Source organism: Natrix helvetica (genome assembly GCF_964273705.1).
Source record: "Natrix helvetica genome assembly, chromosome: 1".
In the NCBI taxonomy this organism is placed as follows: domain Eukaryota; kingdom Metazoa; phylum Chordata; class Lepidosauria; order Squamata; family Natricidae; genus Natrix; species Natrix helvetica.
Genome location: NC_138548.1, coordinates 56761202 through 56779727, shown reverse-complemented (window position 1 = coordinate 56779727; position 18526 = coordinate 56761202). Strand labels below are relative to the sequence as shown.

The 18526-nt window shown below is 45.3% G+C and overlaps 1 protein-coding gene across 2 annotated transcripts in view; it reads left to right on the top strand.

Moving 5' to 3' along the window:
* The first annotated feature begins 2976 nt into the window (after positions 1 to 2976).
* The window catches only part of YLPM1 (YLP motif containing 1), a 71251-nt gene continuing 55701 nt past the window's right edge, over positions 2977 to 18526 (top strand). The window contains exons 1-2 of one of the 2 annotated variants that reach the window (XM_081955161.1): positions 2977 to 4180; positions 13863 to 14093. In XM_081955161.1, coding sequence (XP_081811287.1) covers positions 3164 to 4180; positions 13863 to 14093 — 1248 coding nt within the window. In that variant the 5' untranslated portion in view covers positions 2977 to 3163. The remainder of the gene's footprint in view (positions 4181 to 13862; positions 14094 to 18526) is intronic. The other variant, XM_081955160.1, reaches the window with a different exon arrangement.

The following is an 18526-nucleotide window of genomic DNA, read 5'->3' as shown; positions in this document are numbered from 1 at the left end:
GCAGCTCACATGAGATGGCACACTGCATAGTTTTCGATTCCTCTCATGCTAGTGTCCTCCCCCCCGCCATCTTATCCCAAATACCCCTTCCCCCACAATGAGTATGGCAGGCTGGCAGTAAGAAATATATGACATAGCAGGATGGCAGTCCTGACACTCTGCCTCAGCATGAAATAAACAGCCAGGTAGTAGTAAACCTGATTTAAATTTGGAGAAAAAAGATGACTATTTTCCAATCTTTATCCTGGTGACCTCCACCCCATATCTAACTCAAGATTAGGCCAAGAAATTAGGCTCAATTGTTCACTTAAGTCCTGCTCAAATGGAAAGCATCTCTGGAAGTTTAGCAGCAAAGAACAATTTAGGATCTTTGTTACAGTAGGCGTGTATTGCATCCAGTATCGGTGTATAAGGACCATAAGCAGGAAATGCTTATTCACAATATTCACCGAGGGATTTACATAGACTACCTCAGGCAGTCCTCAATTTACGACCACAATTGAGCCCAAAATTTGTTAAGTGAACTTTGCCCCATTTTATGACTTTTCTAGTCACATTTGTTAACTGAATCACTGCAGTTGTTAAATTAGTAACACCGTTGATAAGTGAATCCGGCTTCCCCATTAACTCTGCTTATCAGAGGGTCTCAAAAGGAGATCACATGATCCAGGGACACTGCAACCATCATAAATGTGAGTCAGTTGTCAAGTATCCGAATATACCGTATATACTTGAGTATAAGCCGAATTTTTCAGCCCACTTTTTGGGCTGAAAAATCCACTTCGGCTTATACTCCAGTGAACAAAAAAAAAAAAATGTGGCTCTTTAAACATTTTAATGCGGCTCTTCTGTGTGCCGGGCGCCTGCTTCCCTCCCTCCTCTCGGGCTTCGGAGGGAAGCTTCTGCATAACCCCGGCGAGTGACAAGTCTCCCAGGCTGTAATTTGCTGAGCTGTACGCGCGGGCCTGTTTTCCACGGCGTGGAGCAGCGGCGAGATTCTGGGTGGTGAGCGATGATTCCGGGGGCCATCAGTGGGGGGGGCAGGGTCCCCCCTCGCGTTCCTCATCTTCCCGGATGGCCCCTGGAATCATCGCTCGCCGCGCAGAATCTCACCGCTGCTCCACGCCGTGGAAAACAGGCCCGTGCGCACAGCTCGGCAAATTAAAGCCTGGGAGACTTCTTGTCACTCGCCTTTGTAGAAGCTTCCCTCCGAAGCGTTCCGAGGGAGGGCTGTAAACTTCCCTCCGAAGTCTTGGGATGTTCTGAGGAGCCCCCCAAGGCAAAACGCCGCTGCCAGGTAGTTAAAAGTACGTCTCTGATTCGTCTCTGTCAGTCTCTCTGATTCCCTCTCTCTCTCTCCCTCTCTCTGTTCCTCTGTCTGTCTGTCTCACTCACACACACACACACTTTTAGCAATTTTATTGTTATCTACCTGTATTTTTATTTTTGAAATTTACCGTGAGCTGCTGCATTTCCCAGCCTCGGCTTATACTCGAGTCAATAACTTTTTCCAGTTTTTTGGGGTAAAATTAGGGGTCTCGGCTTATACTCGAGTCGGCTTATACTCAAGTATATACGGTAAATCATGTGACCATGGGGATGCAATTGTCGGAAGAAGTATCCTGGGTTCAGTTCCAATTGGGGGGAGAGACACTGAAAACATGGTGGCTGATTGGAAAAATGGTTTAATGGGGAACAGGACCACATGACTGGTGGTCCTGGGCAAAAAGGCACATGGAGCAGAGAGAGAGAGATTTATACCATCTGTTGGGATTTGAATCTCAGCTTGTATTCTGATTGGTTCAGACTCCCATGGGGCCATTCAGGGGTAACTTTGTAGGTTATGTTTTTAAGTCCCAAGCTTGGTTGAGCCTTGCTGGATGGTGATGCTAATGAAAGGGTTTTGGGAATCCTATTATGGTTCTGCTCTGCCTGAAGGAGGTAGATCTTTGTTATGTAGAATAGACTGACCCAGGCCTTAATGGCCCATTGACAAAGATGGGGGGGTGTGAGTTTCTGCCTCCTTTTTAGGGGAAATATTTTGCCCTTTTACTATTTCCTAAAATCTCTCATTTTCCTAGAAGGGTGGGTGCTAACTTCCTGCACTATAATGATCGTGTGAAAAAACAGTCATAAGTCACTTTTTTCAATGCCACTAACTTCAGTCCCTAAATGAACTGTTATAAATCGAGGACTACCTGCATTTTAGAATAGAGTAGAATAACAGAGTTGGAAGGGACGTTAGGTCTTCTAGTCCAACCCCATGCCTAGGCAGGAAACCCTACACTACTTCAGACAAATGGTTATCCAGCATCTTCTTAAAAACTTCCAGTGTTGGAGCATTCACAACTTCTGGAGGCAAGCTGTTCCACTGATTAATTGTTGTCAGAAATTTTCTCCTCAGTTCTAAGTTGCTTCTCTCCTTGATTAGTTTCCACCCATTGCTTCTTGTTCTGCCCTCAGGTGCTTTGGAGAATAGTTTGACTCCCTCTTCTTTGTGGCAACCCCTGAGATATTGGAACACTGCTATCATGTCTCCCCTAGTCCTTCTTTCTATTAAACTAGACATACCCAGTTCCTGCAACGATTCTTCATATGTTTTAGCCTCCAGTCCCCTAATCATCTTCGTTGCTCTTCTCTGCATTATTTCTAGAGTCTCGACATCTTAGCATTAGCAGCTAGACAACAAAATAATGAACCACGTGTACTCTTAATCCAAGCATTCTTTATTTTAATCATTTTACAGAACAAGTTTTCAACATGCCTATAATCAACTAATGATCCTCGTTGTGGAAATTTAAAAGCTATGCCTCAGACCTGGGGAAAAAGATCATATGAAGCATTTATTATCTGAGCGAAATTATGTTACTTCTTGTACGGCAATAAACTTAACCCCACTTCTTTTGATTATAGAACCCCACCTCCATGCATTTCGCCGGAAATCAGTGTCGCGCATCAATGACGTACGTATATCGTCATTCCCTTCGCTTAGTTCTGAGCTGGAGACAATCTCGTTTAAAGGAAGTCATATCTCTATGACCGGAGCGCGTCAGGCATTTTGGAACGCAGGCGCAGAAGAGCGCACGGAGTTCGTCGCTATTGCGGCCTGCGAAGGCCCGCGCTTTGGCCAGCCGACGCCCTCGGAGACCCGTTTCCCGACTCCATGTTCCCGACGTGGGGTTTGTATGGGGCAACCCCCGGGCATTATCCTCCGCCCCCTACAATGCTGTTGCCGCCGCCGCCTCTGCCGGGCGTGCTACCAACCTCCATGCCGCCGCCGCCGCCGCCTCAGGTCCCGGTAGTCCCTCCGCCTGTTTTAGGCGGTTACTCGACCAGCTCGACGGCTACTAGCAGCGGCGGCACCGGGGGATTCCTGAGTCTCCAGGAGCAGCACCTGGTCCAGCTCCAGCAACTCCAGCAGATGCACCAGAAGCAGCTGCAATCGGTGTTGCTAGGGGGGCCCCCTCCACCCGGCCCGCCTCCCCCGAGTATGCCGCCCCCTCTGCCCGCTTCCTCTGCCGCCAGCACTTCCTGGCAGCCGCCTATTGCCGCCGGTCCGCCGCCGGCGCGGAGCTACCAGAAGCAATTTAAACACCGCGATCCCCTCCCTCCGCCTTTGCCTCGGGACTCCCAGTTCCGAAATCCCCCCATGGCGCCGCTCTCGTCTACAGATGAGGTTGCCGAGCCATCGCAGCCCCGCAAGGAGTGGGAGCCCCTGGCTGCCCCGGCCAGTCCTTGCATGGATATGGACATGGATCTGTCTTCGCCGCCGCAGTCGCCTCCCCAGTCTTTCCCGCCCCAGATAGAAGCTGACCCCTATGTACCCCCGCCTCAGACTTTGCCGGCGCAGAGTCAGATCCCACCACCACCACAGGCTTACCAGCCCCATTTGCCCTTGTCTCAGGCAGTTGCCAAGACATTTTCAGACACCCCCCCTCCAGCTGTTTCTCAATCTTACCCAAACCAGTCCCAGACCTACCAAGCCAACTCCCAGTCATCCTCCCAGCTAGGCCAGCCCCTTGCAACATCAACCTCCCAGCCCGAATCCCACTTCACTTCAACCCAGATTACTCAGAGCGCTTCCGAACCACCAGAATTAAGACTGAGCAGTGGCCCAGAGAAAGAGTGTGAGCAACAGCAAGGCAACTCAAGTGCAAATCTATCCGCAATGAGCTCCCAGGTAAGGATGAAGTAACCATTGCAATTTGTCTCTGAACTACAAAAACTTTTTTCATTGTTTAATTAAATGTTCTAACTATGAGGTGTGTATGTACAGCAGTAGGACGAAATGTTACAGTGGCCTTTATTATGAATGGGAGGAAGGCATTAAATGCTTAAGTGAGATTCCATAAAGGCCAAACTTCCCTATGTTATTTGTGGAGTCCTTGGTGCACCCTAACTTTGGTTGTTTTACTTGCAAACGTTTCATTATTCAACTAGATAAAATCAGTGCTCTAGTGGCGCTAATCTATTACAGTGCTCTGATGTTACTGGTCATTGCCCTGACAGTACAATTTGGGCACTGATAATACATCTGCAAGTAACAACCAAGCTCAGGAACCACCAAGAACTCAACCCTAAGCTACATATATTCTCTTTTGGATATGTCGTTTGCTCAGTGGTTACTCAGACTTTTTCAATAGCATGGCCTCAATTTTGGAATAACCTATAATAATGATAGCTGACATGTCTACTGTGCTGTGTTTGGGGAGGGGAGGTGTCTTGCACAATGAAGATCTTTTTATTTTTAGACTTTATTTTTATCCTGCCTTTATTATTTTTGTAAAGAACTCAAGGCAGCAAACATGTCTAATACTCCTTCCTCCTACTTTTCCATGCAACAATCCTTTGAAGTGGGTTAGGCTGAGAGAATATCTGGCCCAAAGTTGCCCAATAGTTTTAATGCCTAAGGCAGAATTAGAACTCAGACTCTCCTGGTTTCAAGCCTGGTGCCTAACTACTGGCCCAAACTTAGTTTTTATTATAGCATGCTGTTTGCCATTTGTGATGTCTACTACTTTTCCACACATAAATATAATATCTATAATGCTAATTGTTTTTAAGGTAAGTGACACTATACAAAGCACAGAAAATAATTACAAAATAGTAAACTAAAGAATTAAGGGCATGAAGAAAAGGAAATACAGTTTAACATAGTTTATCTAGATAAGATTCACTGCATCTCTATTCTGTCCTTGCAGACATCCTGTCTTCTAATATGTTTATGAACTGCTTCATACTTTGCCTTTTCATTTTTAAACATCTGGCTTCTGAGGGTTCACCAATTCAATCCAAACACAAATGCCATGACGTTCTTGATCATTCTTCCTTCATATATTTATTTTGCAATTTGCTCCTCTTTCATTTTCTTTCATCCAGAATGTTTTAACGTATTTCTTCTGTACTGGCCACTCTTATATTCAAGCCATGCTTTATTGAACACCCATTACCATATTTTTTGGACTATAAGACACACCAAGCTTTTGGGGAGGAAAATAAGCAAAAAATAATCTGCCTCTATTCCAGGCTGCGGGGATCGCCATCGTCACCGCTCATCACTGCTGCCGCCTGTCGCTGCCTCCGCACGTCCCATTTTCGGTTTCCATGCGTCCCACTTTCGGCACGTTCTAGGCAGTGGGAATGATTGGCAGCAATCCCTGCCGCCTGGAGCGGCTGAAAATGGGGCATGCAGAGGCTGAAAACGGGACGTGCAGAGGCCAAAAATGGGGCAAATGGAGGCGGTGATGGGGCAGGGTGGTGTTGATCCCCGCAGCATGGAATAGCTGATAGGCTGTATTCTGGGAGGCAAATCCAACTGCCAATAGCTGCTCGTCCTAAATCAGGCTGTGCTGAAGCTGACCAGGCTGTTTGCTGCAAGGAGGCAAATTTCTGGGAGGCAGAGGCTGGCCAGTGGGTGGGCGGGGCTTCGGCAACATTCGCTGACATTTCCACCCACGGTACGGTAATTCTTGACTACGGTAATACGGTAATTCTTGACTATACGGTAATTCTTGACTCTATTTTTTCTTTGTTTATTCCACATACCTCTTATTTGGCTGCAGTCAACTCACATTGATGTTTCTCCACAGGTATCCAACTCCAGCTTCTATGTCACAAAGCGGCAGAAGCACCTAACTGTACATAGCTTTGTTTGACAAACATTTATCCTCTGCAAGACACTATTCACTTTTCACTTCCTTTACACCATTTGCATGTCTCAAATGGTCCATTTTCCACATTGATTAAACATTCTACCAAAGTACATAATTCATTCTCCATTTTCTCTTGTCAAACACAATTGCCTTGGTCTTTAATACATTAATTTTCAGATCCGTATTATTTGTATATCTTACAGTCCAACATATGTTGCAAGGCACATGGGTTCTCATCTAGCAAAATAACATCATCTGTAAACAGAAATACTGCCAACCAACATACCTCTGCTGTCAACGCAAAGCAATCCTTATATATTTATCCATAAATATATATAAAACAACTATGCTCTTCGGTAGGGTTTTGGTTGGGTTTATAGAATTTAGCCTTGAAAGCTATTGCTAGTCAGTTATTTTGTATTAGAAATCAATTCACTCTAAAGCAGGGGTCCCCAACCCTCCACGAGATTGCAGCCCACTCAGAACTGGGCCTCAGAAAAGGGAGGCAAGTGTATGTATATGCACACAGCTCCACTTGTCTGAATGGTGGACAAGCACATGCTCTCGCCCTTTGCTCGCACAGAATCATCCCTCTCCCCCCACCCCCTGCTACCGCTGAAGTCCACAAAGTTGGGAAGGTTGGGGACCACTGCTCTAAAGAGTGTCATACATACTCAGCATATTGGGACTCTTCAACAAGTATTGAGGAATCAGCTTACTAACTTTATTTTCTTCATTATTTCTTGATGAATTCTAATCTAATACATTATTGAAAGTCAGCTTCTAACGATCTTGAAAGAGAACAGTAGAATGAAAAATTCTTTTTTATACTAGCTATCCATTATTCAGTTATAGTTGCTAGTAATGTAGTGTTATTTACATGCTTGTACCTGGAATTAATCTAGATTCATGAATTAATAATTTATTTTTGAATTAATCCTGTTACAGTCAAATTTTGGGCTAGGATGCAGAACCCAAATGGCATTGATCGCACTTGTGGATGACCTCTGGCGAGACTGGGATGGGGGTAGTGCATCCAAATTCTAGTGCTGTTTGATTTCTCAGTCACTATCAGTGCCATCAATCATCCTGGGCTGACTGGAGGTTTGTGAGTGAGAAGCATTGTTATTCAATACTTCTTCATCCAAGACCAGTTCTGTTTGTTATTGGTAGCAGGGAGAGTTCAGCCTCTCTTTCCCTACTCTTATAAAACTATTGAGTTGGGTCATTGATCAGTGAGCTACTGTATTTTTCGGAGTATAAGACGCACCCTTTTTCCTCAAAAAAGAGGCTGAAAATTTGAGTGCGTCTTATACATCAAATACAGCATTTTTTGCCTCCCAAAGCCCCACCCCTTCACCAAAATAGCCGTGCATACCCTTATGGGGGCTTTCAGAGAGCTCCTGGGGGCTGGGGAGGGCAGAAATGAGCAAAGAAACTGGGCTTTTTTGCCCCCAGCCCCCAGGAGCACTCTATAAGCCTCCATAAGGCTATGCATACAATTTTTTTGACAAAAAACAGGCTGTTTTTTGCTCGTTTTTGGCCACCCCCCAGGAGCACTCTGCAAGCCCCCCTCCCCAGGTTATTCATGCCTTTTAAAAAAAAGGGCCGTTTTGGGGAAGTTTGCAGAGTGCAAAAATTGATGAGATTAGATTGATCAAGTGCTGTGCCAGCAGAAACAAAGTCTTAGGTGCTGCAGATTGTCAGCGATTTCCTTCTCCAGCACATGGATAAATATACCTAGAAACATCTACCTACCTACCTACTCTCTCTCTCCCTCCCTACCTACTGTATTTCTCTCTCTCCCTCCCTCCCTCCCTCTACCTACCTACCTACTCTCTCTCTCTCTCTCCATACTTATACTGTATTTCTCTCTCTCTATTTCTCTCCCTCTCCCTACCAACCTACCTACTCTCTCTCTCTCTCCCTACCTACCTACTGTATTTCTCTCTCTCTCCCCCTCCCTCTACCTACCTACCTACTCTCTCTCTCTCCATACCTATCTACCGTATTTCTCTCTCTCTATTTCTCTCTCTCTCCCTCTACCTACCAACCTACCTACTCTTTCTCTCTCCCCCTACATTTCTACTGTATTTCTCTCTGTGTGTCTCTCTATTCCTTTATCTACCTACCCACCTAACTTCTCTCTTTCTCCCTACCTATCTACTGTATATATATCTCTTTCTCTGCCTCTCTATCCCTCTATTTGCCTACCTTTTTTTTAAATTTGCCTCTTCAAAACTTTGGTGCGTCTTATACTCCGAACAAATACAGTAACTGAAACATCAGTATGATGATGATACTCAGCTGCACAACTCTGCCCCAGGCCATTCAAATGATCCCATTAAGGGGTTCTCCTAGTCCCAGGAGGCTAAATGTTCCTGGATGTGAAAGGACCAGTTTGGCTCAACCCCGACAAAAATGGGAGGCTGTGGATGTTAGGGTCCCCTGTGTCGATCAGTTTGCCATCTTTAACTCTGGCTGGGATAACACTTTTAACCATTGGCTCATCTTGATGAGACGTAGTAGCTGTGGCCAGAAGGGCCTTGTACAAATACAGTTTGCTCTTTAGGAGGCCTTGCTCACACTCATGCCTTAGTCACCTCCAATTGGACTATTGCAATGCTGTCTCTATAAGGCTAATCTTGAAGAACATTTGAAAGCTAAGCTGGTCCAGAATGCTGGACAGGTAGTAGTAACTGCATGGTGATATGCCCTTAACATTGTTGGTGTGTAGGCTTTGGGAACAATACAAGGTGTTGGTGTCACTTTTAAAGTCCTACATGGCATGGGATCAGTTTACTTGTTGAACTACCTATCCCTGATGGTTTTTATACATCCTATTATCTCTGGTAGAATAGAAAGGCTCTGCATCCCCTCAGTGAAACAATATCACTTGATGGAGCCTCAGAACTGTACATTTTATATTATGATACCTGTCTTATGGAATAGCTCCTCCCCAGAAATACAGATTAACCCAAATCTGTTGGCTTTTAAGAAACCAGTGGAGATCTGGCTTTCCCAGACACGGGCTAGAATGCTGATGGAACTGGTGTGAGGGTATGATGGATAAATGTTATGAATTCCATTTGGGCTCATTGTTGTTTTAAATGCTTTTTTGTTTTAGTGTACTGTGTTTTATTCAGTGCCTAAAATTTCTTTTAATAGAAGGACATCCCCTACAAGTTTGTTTATAAATCAAATGAATACATTAAAAAAGCTATTACTTTTATTTATACTGTACAGTATTTTATACTGTAAAAATTGTGAAGTAGGCATAAGAATCAAATAAGAGATTTTGCAGAAACTGATTCTTAGAAGTCATTCTGCTTACCTGCTCTATGAGAACAAAGCCACACTGTTAATAGCTGAGAAAATTGTATAAAAGTAATCCTCATTTAATGATCTTAATTGGAACCAGAATTTCTGTCACTAAGCGAAATCATTGTTAAGGAAAAAAGAATGTGTCCGTGCTGCTTAGCCACTGCCTTGTGCAACACCCGCTCCCCCAATAATTTATAGGAATGAACTTGGGAGACAAAGAGAAGAGACACAGTCAAAGGAAGTAAGATAAAAGGCAGCTTAGCCCACAGCAGGAATGTGGGAAGGGCAAATGGCTCAGAAGGGGTTTCCACTTTTTGGGGATTTAGGAATAAATGAGGCCGGAGGGGGGGGGGAGTGGTTTGCCTGCCACTTGCAATATTTTATTAGTATAACTCTACAGTCAATCTGTGCTTATCTATCACTCGTTAAGTGACTGTTTGAAGTTACCCTGGTGCTGAAAAAGAATCTGGTGGGCAGTTCAGCCAAGGCCTCGATTGTAGCATACAAGATGAAAGCCTTGAAGTACTGTATGTTGCTTCTATACACCCCCTCTCTGTGCACCAGTTCCACGGTACCCTTTGGTTTTCCAATAAACTTTTCATTTGGAGCGACCCAGGTAGCATGCCTTTTCTGCTGTGGCCCTCATTCTCTGTAACCACATCCCTCACCCCACCCCGGGTGAGGTTAGCCTCATGTCTATTAGCTAAAGCTGGAGGTCTTTAAAGCAACCCCAACCATTGCGGCTTGGTGGCCCCGCTGTCTGGGAGAAGATGGGAACTGGACTGCTTGAATGGTGGGCCAGTGCACATGCAGCCTTGCATGAGTGGTGGGCCAGCATGCACATGTGTCGTTTGACTTACATGAGTGGCAGGCAAGGATGCATGCATGTAAGTGCCTGTCAGCCCGTGGCTCACACAAATTTAGCTGCGCATGTGTGCACACTCTGACCAGCCACTCGCAGGCTGAATTCTGGATAGGCCACGATCCAGTAGTGGGCCAGGGGTTAGGGACTTCTGCTTTAAAGCATGTTTTTTTCACCAGCTTTGGGGATCCCAGTGAAATCCTGAAAGGTGGCTATATGAAATACCGTATTTTTTGGAGTATAAGATGGACCTTTTTCCCTCAAAAAAGAGGGTGAAAATCTGGGTGTGTCTCAGTGGTGGGTTTCAAAAATTTTTGGAACCTACTCTGTGGGTGTGGCCTGCTTTGTAGGAGTGGCTTGCCGGCCATGTGACTGGGTGGGAATGGTTTGCCTGCCATGTGACTGGGTGGGAGTGGCTTGCCTGCCATGTGACCAGGTGGGAGTGGCTTGCCGGCCATGTGACTGAGTGGGAGTGGCCAAGACGATGTCACTGAATTCTTTGCCCCAATGGATGAGCTACAATAAGATTAAAATAAGTACAAAAACAATAAGAGCTACTTACAGAAGGAAGATGACTGTACTTGCAGTTTTCAGTATCACTGACTCTAATGAATGGGCTGCACAAAGAAGAGACACAGAAATGAACTCTTCCATTGCATGCACTGCATTGGGATGAAACCAGCACACAAAACAATAAAGACAGTTACTTACAGAGGGAAGATTACTACCTTGCTGGTCTTCTGCACCACCACCTCACCACCTTGCTTCAATAACCTGCACAAAGGAGAGACACAGAAAGGAAGACTTTAATTGCATGCACTGCATTAGGATGAAACAAGCACACAAAATAATAGAAAAGGAAAATTACTGTCCTTTTTTGCGTCTTCTGCACCACCACCTCACTTTGCTCCAACAACCTGCACAAAGGAGAGACACAGAAAGCAAGACTTTAATTGCTTGAACTTCACTATCTCAAGGATGAACCCAGCACAGAGCACACCCAGCAATAAAGACAGCTACTTACAGAGGAAGGATAACTGGCTTGCCGGTCTTCTGCACACCACCTTATCACTTTGCTCCAACAACCGGCACAAAGGAGAGACACAGAAAGCAAGACTTTAATTGCTTGCACTTTCTTGCTTACATAAGAATAACAGAATGAAAGAGATACACTCAAGTATTGCTTTCCTGGTTGTTGATATTTCCATACTGTTCTTAGGCTTCCAGATTCCTCTGTTGCAGCTTTCCTGGTCTTTACTCGTGGATCATCAGCCATGTGGTGGTGTGCTCTGAGCCAATCTTTCACTGCAGGAATTGGGTCCCATCTGTCAACAATACTTCAATAAATAGAAGTAAACCATTTAAAAATATTCTATACTCAATACTTTTAAGTAAAACAGTTTTAAAAAAATCTATACATAATTCATTTTAAAGTATTGAGTATAGAATTTTTGAAAATGGTTTATTTTAATTTATTTTGGATAGAATCTTTTTTTAAATAGTCTTAAGACAATTTAAAAAAAGAATCCACACACAATAAATTGAAGTAGACCATTTGAAAATATTCTACACTCAATACTTTTAAGTGAAACAATTTTAAAAAATTCTATGCATTAAATAAAGTATTATTTTAAAAAACATTGAAAGAATAAAAGGAAAAAAAACAGATCACTTACCAGCAGGCAGAATCAGCAGCTCTCCAATGCGATGGATGCAGCAGGGAGGCAACGAGGCAGAAGGACAGGTAAACTTACGGACTGGAGGGACAAGTGTTGTTGGTTAGCTAGGCACGCCACCTGGCAGGCTTAGCCAGCAAGGCAAGGCCTGAAGGCCTTCCCTCGCAAAAACTACCCCACCGGCGCCGCCACCCACCCACTTTTGGCCGCGTGGGGTACGCCAGCTTGTGGTTTTCATGAGGGAAGGCCTTCCCTAGTGAAAGTTGTGAAAGCTAGCCTGCCACCGCCACCCACCCGCGTTCAGCCACGCGAGTACATCAGCTCACAAAAGCTAGCCTATTGCCAGCCACCAGCTTTCGGCCGCGTGTGAAAGTCGCCGACCAGCGCCTTTCGGCCACATGGCATACGCCAGCTTGCGGTTTTCGCAAGGCAAGGCCTGGAAGGCCTTCCCTCGCGAAAGCCGCAAGCTGGCGTAAGCTAGCCTCCCGCCGCCCCACCCCCCCTTGCGCTTAGTTGTTTACCTGAGGGAAGCAGCAAGCTGCTGGAAGACGAAGCGAAGCGAGTACCGATCAGCGAGCGCAATGTGACAGCTGCTCAGGAACGATTAAGACTAGGAATGTTAGCCGTTGGTGCCACGCTTTTAAACGGGTCGCCTCCAACCCGTTCACTGATTAGCTAGACTCCAGCCAACCAGTGAGCGGCGGGCTGGGCTAGTTTAGTGTGGACGGGTGGGGGAGCGAGCGAGCTGCAACGGGACAGCTAGGGGGAGTGAGTGACAGGGCCGGGGCAGGCGTTCCAGAAGTTACTTCCGGGTCCACCGGTTGAACCTCCTCACCGGATCAATAAATTTCACCAACTGGTTCTCCCGAGCCAGTGTGAACCGGCAGAAACCCACCACTGGTGCGTCTTATACACGGAATACAGCATTTTTGGCCTCCTGAAACGCTGCCCCATTTACAAAAATGGCCGTGCATAGCCCTTAGGAGGCTTCCAGGGTGCTCCTGGGAGCTAGGGAGGGCAAAAATGAGCGAAAAATGGGCCGGTGTTTTGCTTGTTTCTGCCAGCCCCCAAGATCACTCTATAAGCCTGAAGGCTATCCATGCCCTTTTTTGATTAAAAATGGGCCATTTTTGTTTGTTTTGCCCCCCCCCACCAGCCCCCAGGAGCATTCTACAAGCCTCCTAAAGGTTATGCATGCCCTTTTTTGACAAAAAACGGAGCCGTTTGCAGAGTGCAAAAACATTTTTTTTAACTTGGTGCGTCTTATACTCCGCTACATCTTATATTCCAAAAAATACAATAAGTGATATTTGTTCTCCTGCTTTCTTGGGTTTTATCTGTTTATTTTTATTTTCTGGTCCTGTTAGTATATTATGGAGTTGTTTTAATTGTTATGTTGTACATCTCTCAAAATCACATGTTCATAGTATATCTACATAGATATGCTAAATAAATAAAACAGATTTCACAGTGCAACTTTAATTTGGGAGTGGGGGCTCTTTTTAATGCTTTCAAGTCAATGTTGGCCCTCTGCAACTGCCTGGAGTAGTCCCTGCTGTTTTCTTGGCAAGATTTTTGGAAGCAAAGTTGACACGGCCTTCTTTCCAGGACTGAGAGAGATCGACTGATCCTTTGTGCCTAAGCCAGGACTAGAACCCATGTCTTCTGGCTTCTAGCCTGGTATCCTAACCAATGCATCAATTGGCTCTCTTGTTTGAATTAATTATTGATACTGGTTTTTTTTAAAATATGAATGTATTCTCGGTTTTACAGTAAATACTGTAGCTTTCTTCAGATTCTAGGATATTCTGTTTTTCTATGAAACTGCTATACTTCTACTTATTGTAGGAACAACAGCAATATTGGTATCAACAGCATCTACTTACTCTTCAGCAAAGGGCAAAAGCACATGCATTGGGACAGCAACAGCCACCTATTGTGAATGATGCCCCTGAACAGGGAAAAGACAAAAGAGAAACATCTGTTTCTAGTGTCCTTTCTGAACCCAGTTTAAATTATGATCCCATGTTACCACATCCAAAAGATGAAGAGCCTCCTGAGTCATCTGTTGAACATAAGGTATGATATTCACAGAAGTGTCACTATACATAAGTGTTCATTGATAAAGATTTCCATCTTTTATTGATTTCAGATATTTAAATATATTTGTTATTAATGGAAGAATGGTAGTAAATCTTTTGGGGTTCAAAAATTGCAGCTAGCATGGGCAGGTGGCAATGCCAGTCTTTTTCTTTGGGCTCCCTTGAGCCTGCCGTGATTAATGTTGCTGAGATTTATGGTAATATTTTTTATAATTTTGAGACATTGAACAGAAAACTACAATCTGAGTCCTGTAATAGTTTCAACAGAGTTTCAAAACAAATATTAAGCCTCCCAAAAGTCAAAAGTTCCCCTCCCAAAGCAAGAGAATAGAATAGAATAGAATAGAATATTTATTTCTAAGCCGCACCCTCTCCCGAAGGACTCGGGGTGGCGTACAATAAAACAAATAAAATACAAAGTACAATACAAATCTGGACAGGACATACATATAACAAGGACGTATATAAGACGTATACAAGGAGGAGGTAGGCTGATAGCTAAAAAACAATTAAAAAGTCACAATATTTAAAAACCCCAATAAATAAATTCAATTGAATTACACTAATAAAAACCCGTCAGGAGCGATATAGTTAGATCATGGTTGAGCCAGGCCAGCTACTTGGAATAGGTGGGTCTTGAGCTTAACTCGGAAGGAACGGAGGTCAGACATAGTCCTAATATCCGGAGGGAGGTCATTCCACAGGGCTGGGCCCGCCACAGAGAAGGCTCTACTCCTAGGCGCCGCCCCTCGACACTGTCTGGTGGACGGCACCTGGAGGAGTCCCTCTCTGTGCGAGCGAATTGGTCGCAGGGATGTACTTATCTTCTTTTCATCATTCCCCATCATTTCTTTTTTTTTTTCTCAATCAAATTTTTATATTCTTCATACATATCAATGTGTATGGTAACTGGGTAACATATATTTCAGTACACATAAACATAGCCTTATTATTCCTAAATATTGCAATTCATTTCCATTATTTTCTATTGTTTAAACATGCCTTTTATTAACACCTTTAATTTCTGAAATATCTTTCTGTCCTTTTGTATATCTTCATATATACCGTATTTTTCGCCCTATAAGACGCTCCGGAATATAAGACGCACCCAATTTTAAAGGAGGAAAATCTAGAAAAAAAAGATTCTTAACCAAATACTGTAGTAAAATATTTTATATCAACTGTATAAAGTTAACAGCAGTTTAAGAACAATTTTATGTCCCCCATTTTTAGATGACCCAGGCAATGTTCCTTCTCATTTTTTTTCAGTGTGAGCAGAAAAGTATAGTATTTGAGCGGCACATTTTTATGCCTGAGCAGCACCTGAATTTTTTTCACAGGTGTCACCTAAGACAACAACAAAATCAGTATTATTTGAAACTCAAAGTTATGTTTATTCAAGGTACCCGCTTAATTAAAAGTGTTATATAGTATCACTTAACAACGCTCCTGCTTAGTAACCAAAATGTTGGGTCAGGAACTCTGGCATTGAAGCATGCAAGTCTTAAAGCTGTCAAGTTACAAGATCCTTGCATCCCTAACCCTTTAGGGGAAAAAACCCCAAGGGGTCTTCAAACCTGACAGCTTGAAGACTTGTGGACTTCAACTCCCAGAGTTCCTCCTCCAGTCATGTTGGCTCAGGAACTCTGGCATTGAAATATGCAAGTCTTAAAGCTGTCAAGTTACAAGATCCTTGCATCCCTAACCCTTTAGGGAAAAAAACCCCAAGGGGTCTTCAAACTTGACAGCTTTAAGACTTGTGGACTTCAACTCCCAGAATTCCTCCTCCAGTCATGTTGGCTCAGGAACTCTGGCATTGAAGCATGCAAGTCTTAAAGCTGTCAAGTTGCAAGACTCTTGCACCCTTAACCCTTAAAAAAAAACCCAGGGTCTTCAAACCTGACAGCTTGAAGACTTGTGGACTTCAACTCCCAGAATTCCTCCTCCAGTCATGTTGCAGCGACGTCATCTGCGTGGATCTGCTCCATCTTTGGTTTTTTTCACAGGGGGCAGGGCTGCTGCTGAAGATGCCGATGACGAGCCCTTGCCGCCACCAGAATAACAGCTGCCTCCTCTTCCTCCTCCAACAGCACCACCACACTTGGAGTGAAGCCGCCAAAGCTCCCGCTGACGCCCCCGCCCATAGCAGCAGCAGCGGCGCGTCCCCCATGAGGCTTTTTTCCCCCTGCTGCCCTCCTCCGCCTTCCTACTGGCTCCTGCCCGTGGCAGCGGCGGCAGCGCCTCCCCCTCTGTTCAGAGCATCTGAGCTGAGCCCCGTTACCACTGCCCCCTCCTCCTCTGCTGTTTTCAAAAGCATGGCGGAGGAGGAGGGGGCAGCAGGGTAACGCGCTGCCCAGCTCAGATGCTCCGAGTGGAGGGGGACGCGCCGCCCCTGCTGCCATGGGTGGGAGCCAGTAGGAAGACGGTGGAGGGCAGCAGGGGGAAAAAAGCCTCATGGCTTCTCAAAAGCACGGCGGAGGAGGAGGGGGCAGCAGGGTAACGCGCTGCCCAGCTCAGATGCTCCGAGTGGAGGGGGATGCGCCGCCGCTGCTGCCATGGGCAGGGGCGCCAGCGGGAGCTTTGGCGGCTTCACTCCAAATGTGCCGCCGCTGCCATGGGCAGGAGCTTTGGCAGGAGCTTTGGCGGCTTCACTTCTCACTTCTCGCGCATCCCCCTCCGCTCGGAGCATCTGAGCTGGGCAGCGCGTTACCCTGCTGCCCCCTCCTCCTCTGCCGTGCTTTTGAGAAGCCATGAGGCTTTTTTTTCCCCTGCTGCCCTCCGCCGCCTTCCTACTGGCTCCCGCGGCTCATGGCACCTCAAAAGCACAGCAGAGGAGGAGGGGGCAGGGGTAACGGGGCTCAGCTCAGATGCTCCGAACAGAGGGGGAGGCGCCGCCGCCGCTGCCACGGGCGGGAGCTTTGGCGGCTTCACTTCTCACTGTCAGGAAATCTGCCGCAGCGTCGGGCAGCAAATGTGGTGCTGTTAGAGGAGAAGGAGGCGGCAGCAGATATTCCAGTAGCGGCAGGGGCTTTGAGGGTTTATTTTAGCCGCAGCGCTGGGCGCAAGCTGCTAGGATTGGCCGCCCACAAAGGACCTCCCCGGGCTTGCTTTGCTGAACTAGAGTCAGTCACCCCGCGCTCACCAAAACAAGTCCGGGGAGGTCCTTTGCGGGCGGCCAGTTCTAGCCGTCTGCAAAGGACCTCCCCAGCCTCCGGCGCCTGTGACAGTACAAAACACCGCGCGGCAGTTGGAAACTGCTGCACGGTGATTTGTTGCCGCGCACCTTAGAGGGAACAGTGGACCTAGGTGGCTACATTCGGCTTATAAGACGCACTCAGATTTTCACCCTCTTTTTGGGAGTAAAAAAGTGCGTCTTATAGGGCGAAAAATACGGTAATTATTTTATTTCCCACTATTTTCTATCCCTATTTCAACTTTTTTCCCCTTTCAGATTGGTGTAATGTTCAAAGATGTGTTTTTCGCCTATTTTGTTGTTCATATTTCCTTAGTTAAATCAAAGTTCCATCCTTCATTCTTCCATTATTCAATATCTCCTTATACAGTTTTAGTATCAGTCACAATCATTTATACATTTAGTGTATTTCTATTCATATTCTTTCCAGTTCCTCAATCCATATAATTCTTCTATTATTACACATGTGTGTGTGTGTGTGTGTGTGTATTAATAGAAGATATATTTTATGTTTTCGTAGATTTTCACGGGTGTAGGTATGCTGGTCTTGTTGTATTCGGGTCTTTTCCCATGTAAGATTGAGATTGTCTTGGCAATGTTTCGGCAAGGTCTCACTCGCCATCTTCAGGCTGGGTTTTGGGCTTAAAGCATGATTGGAGCTGCCGTCTTTCTATAAATCTTGGTGGGGGTGTGTGGAGTGCTGGCTTTGTTTCAGTAAGTGGATTGATTGGCTGTGTGCTTGTATCATGATTGGTAGATTGGTGCTGATTGGTGCTGGCTGTGTGTCCGTTGTTTCGTGTTGTAATGGCCTGGGTGGTGGGTGGGGCTCGTTTGTTGATTAGGGCTCGTTTCCAGATGTCTGGTAGGCGGGAGGTATCGTCACGTTTATTCATGTTGTGGGGGTGTTTCTCTATTTCGATAACTTCCATAATTATTCTCTTGTTGAAGTGTTCAGTTTTGGAGATTAACCTGGTTCCTTCAAAATTAATTTCATGTCCTGTAGCTTTAAGGTGCTGGAAAAGGAAGGAAGTTTTTTCTTTTTTTCTTACTGCGTTCTTGTGTTCTGTGATGCGTGCATTTATTCTCCTGTTTGTTTGTCCTATGTATGTTGCAGGGCAGATTTTGCATGGTATTTCGTAGACTCCTTGGTTTTCTAGCTGGATTTTGTCTTTGGATTTCTTAAGATGTTGGCTATTTTTTGGTCAGTGTTGAAGGCT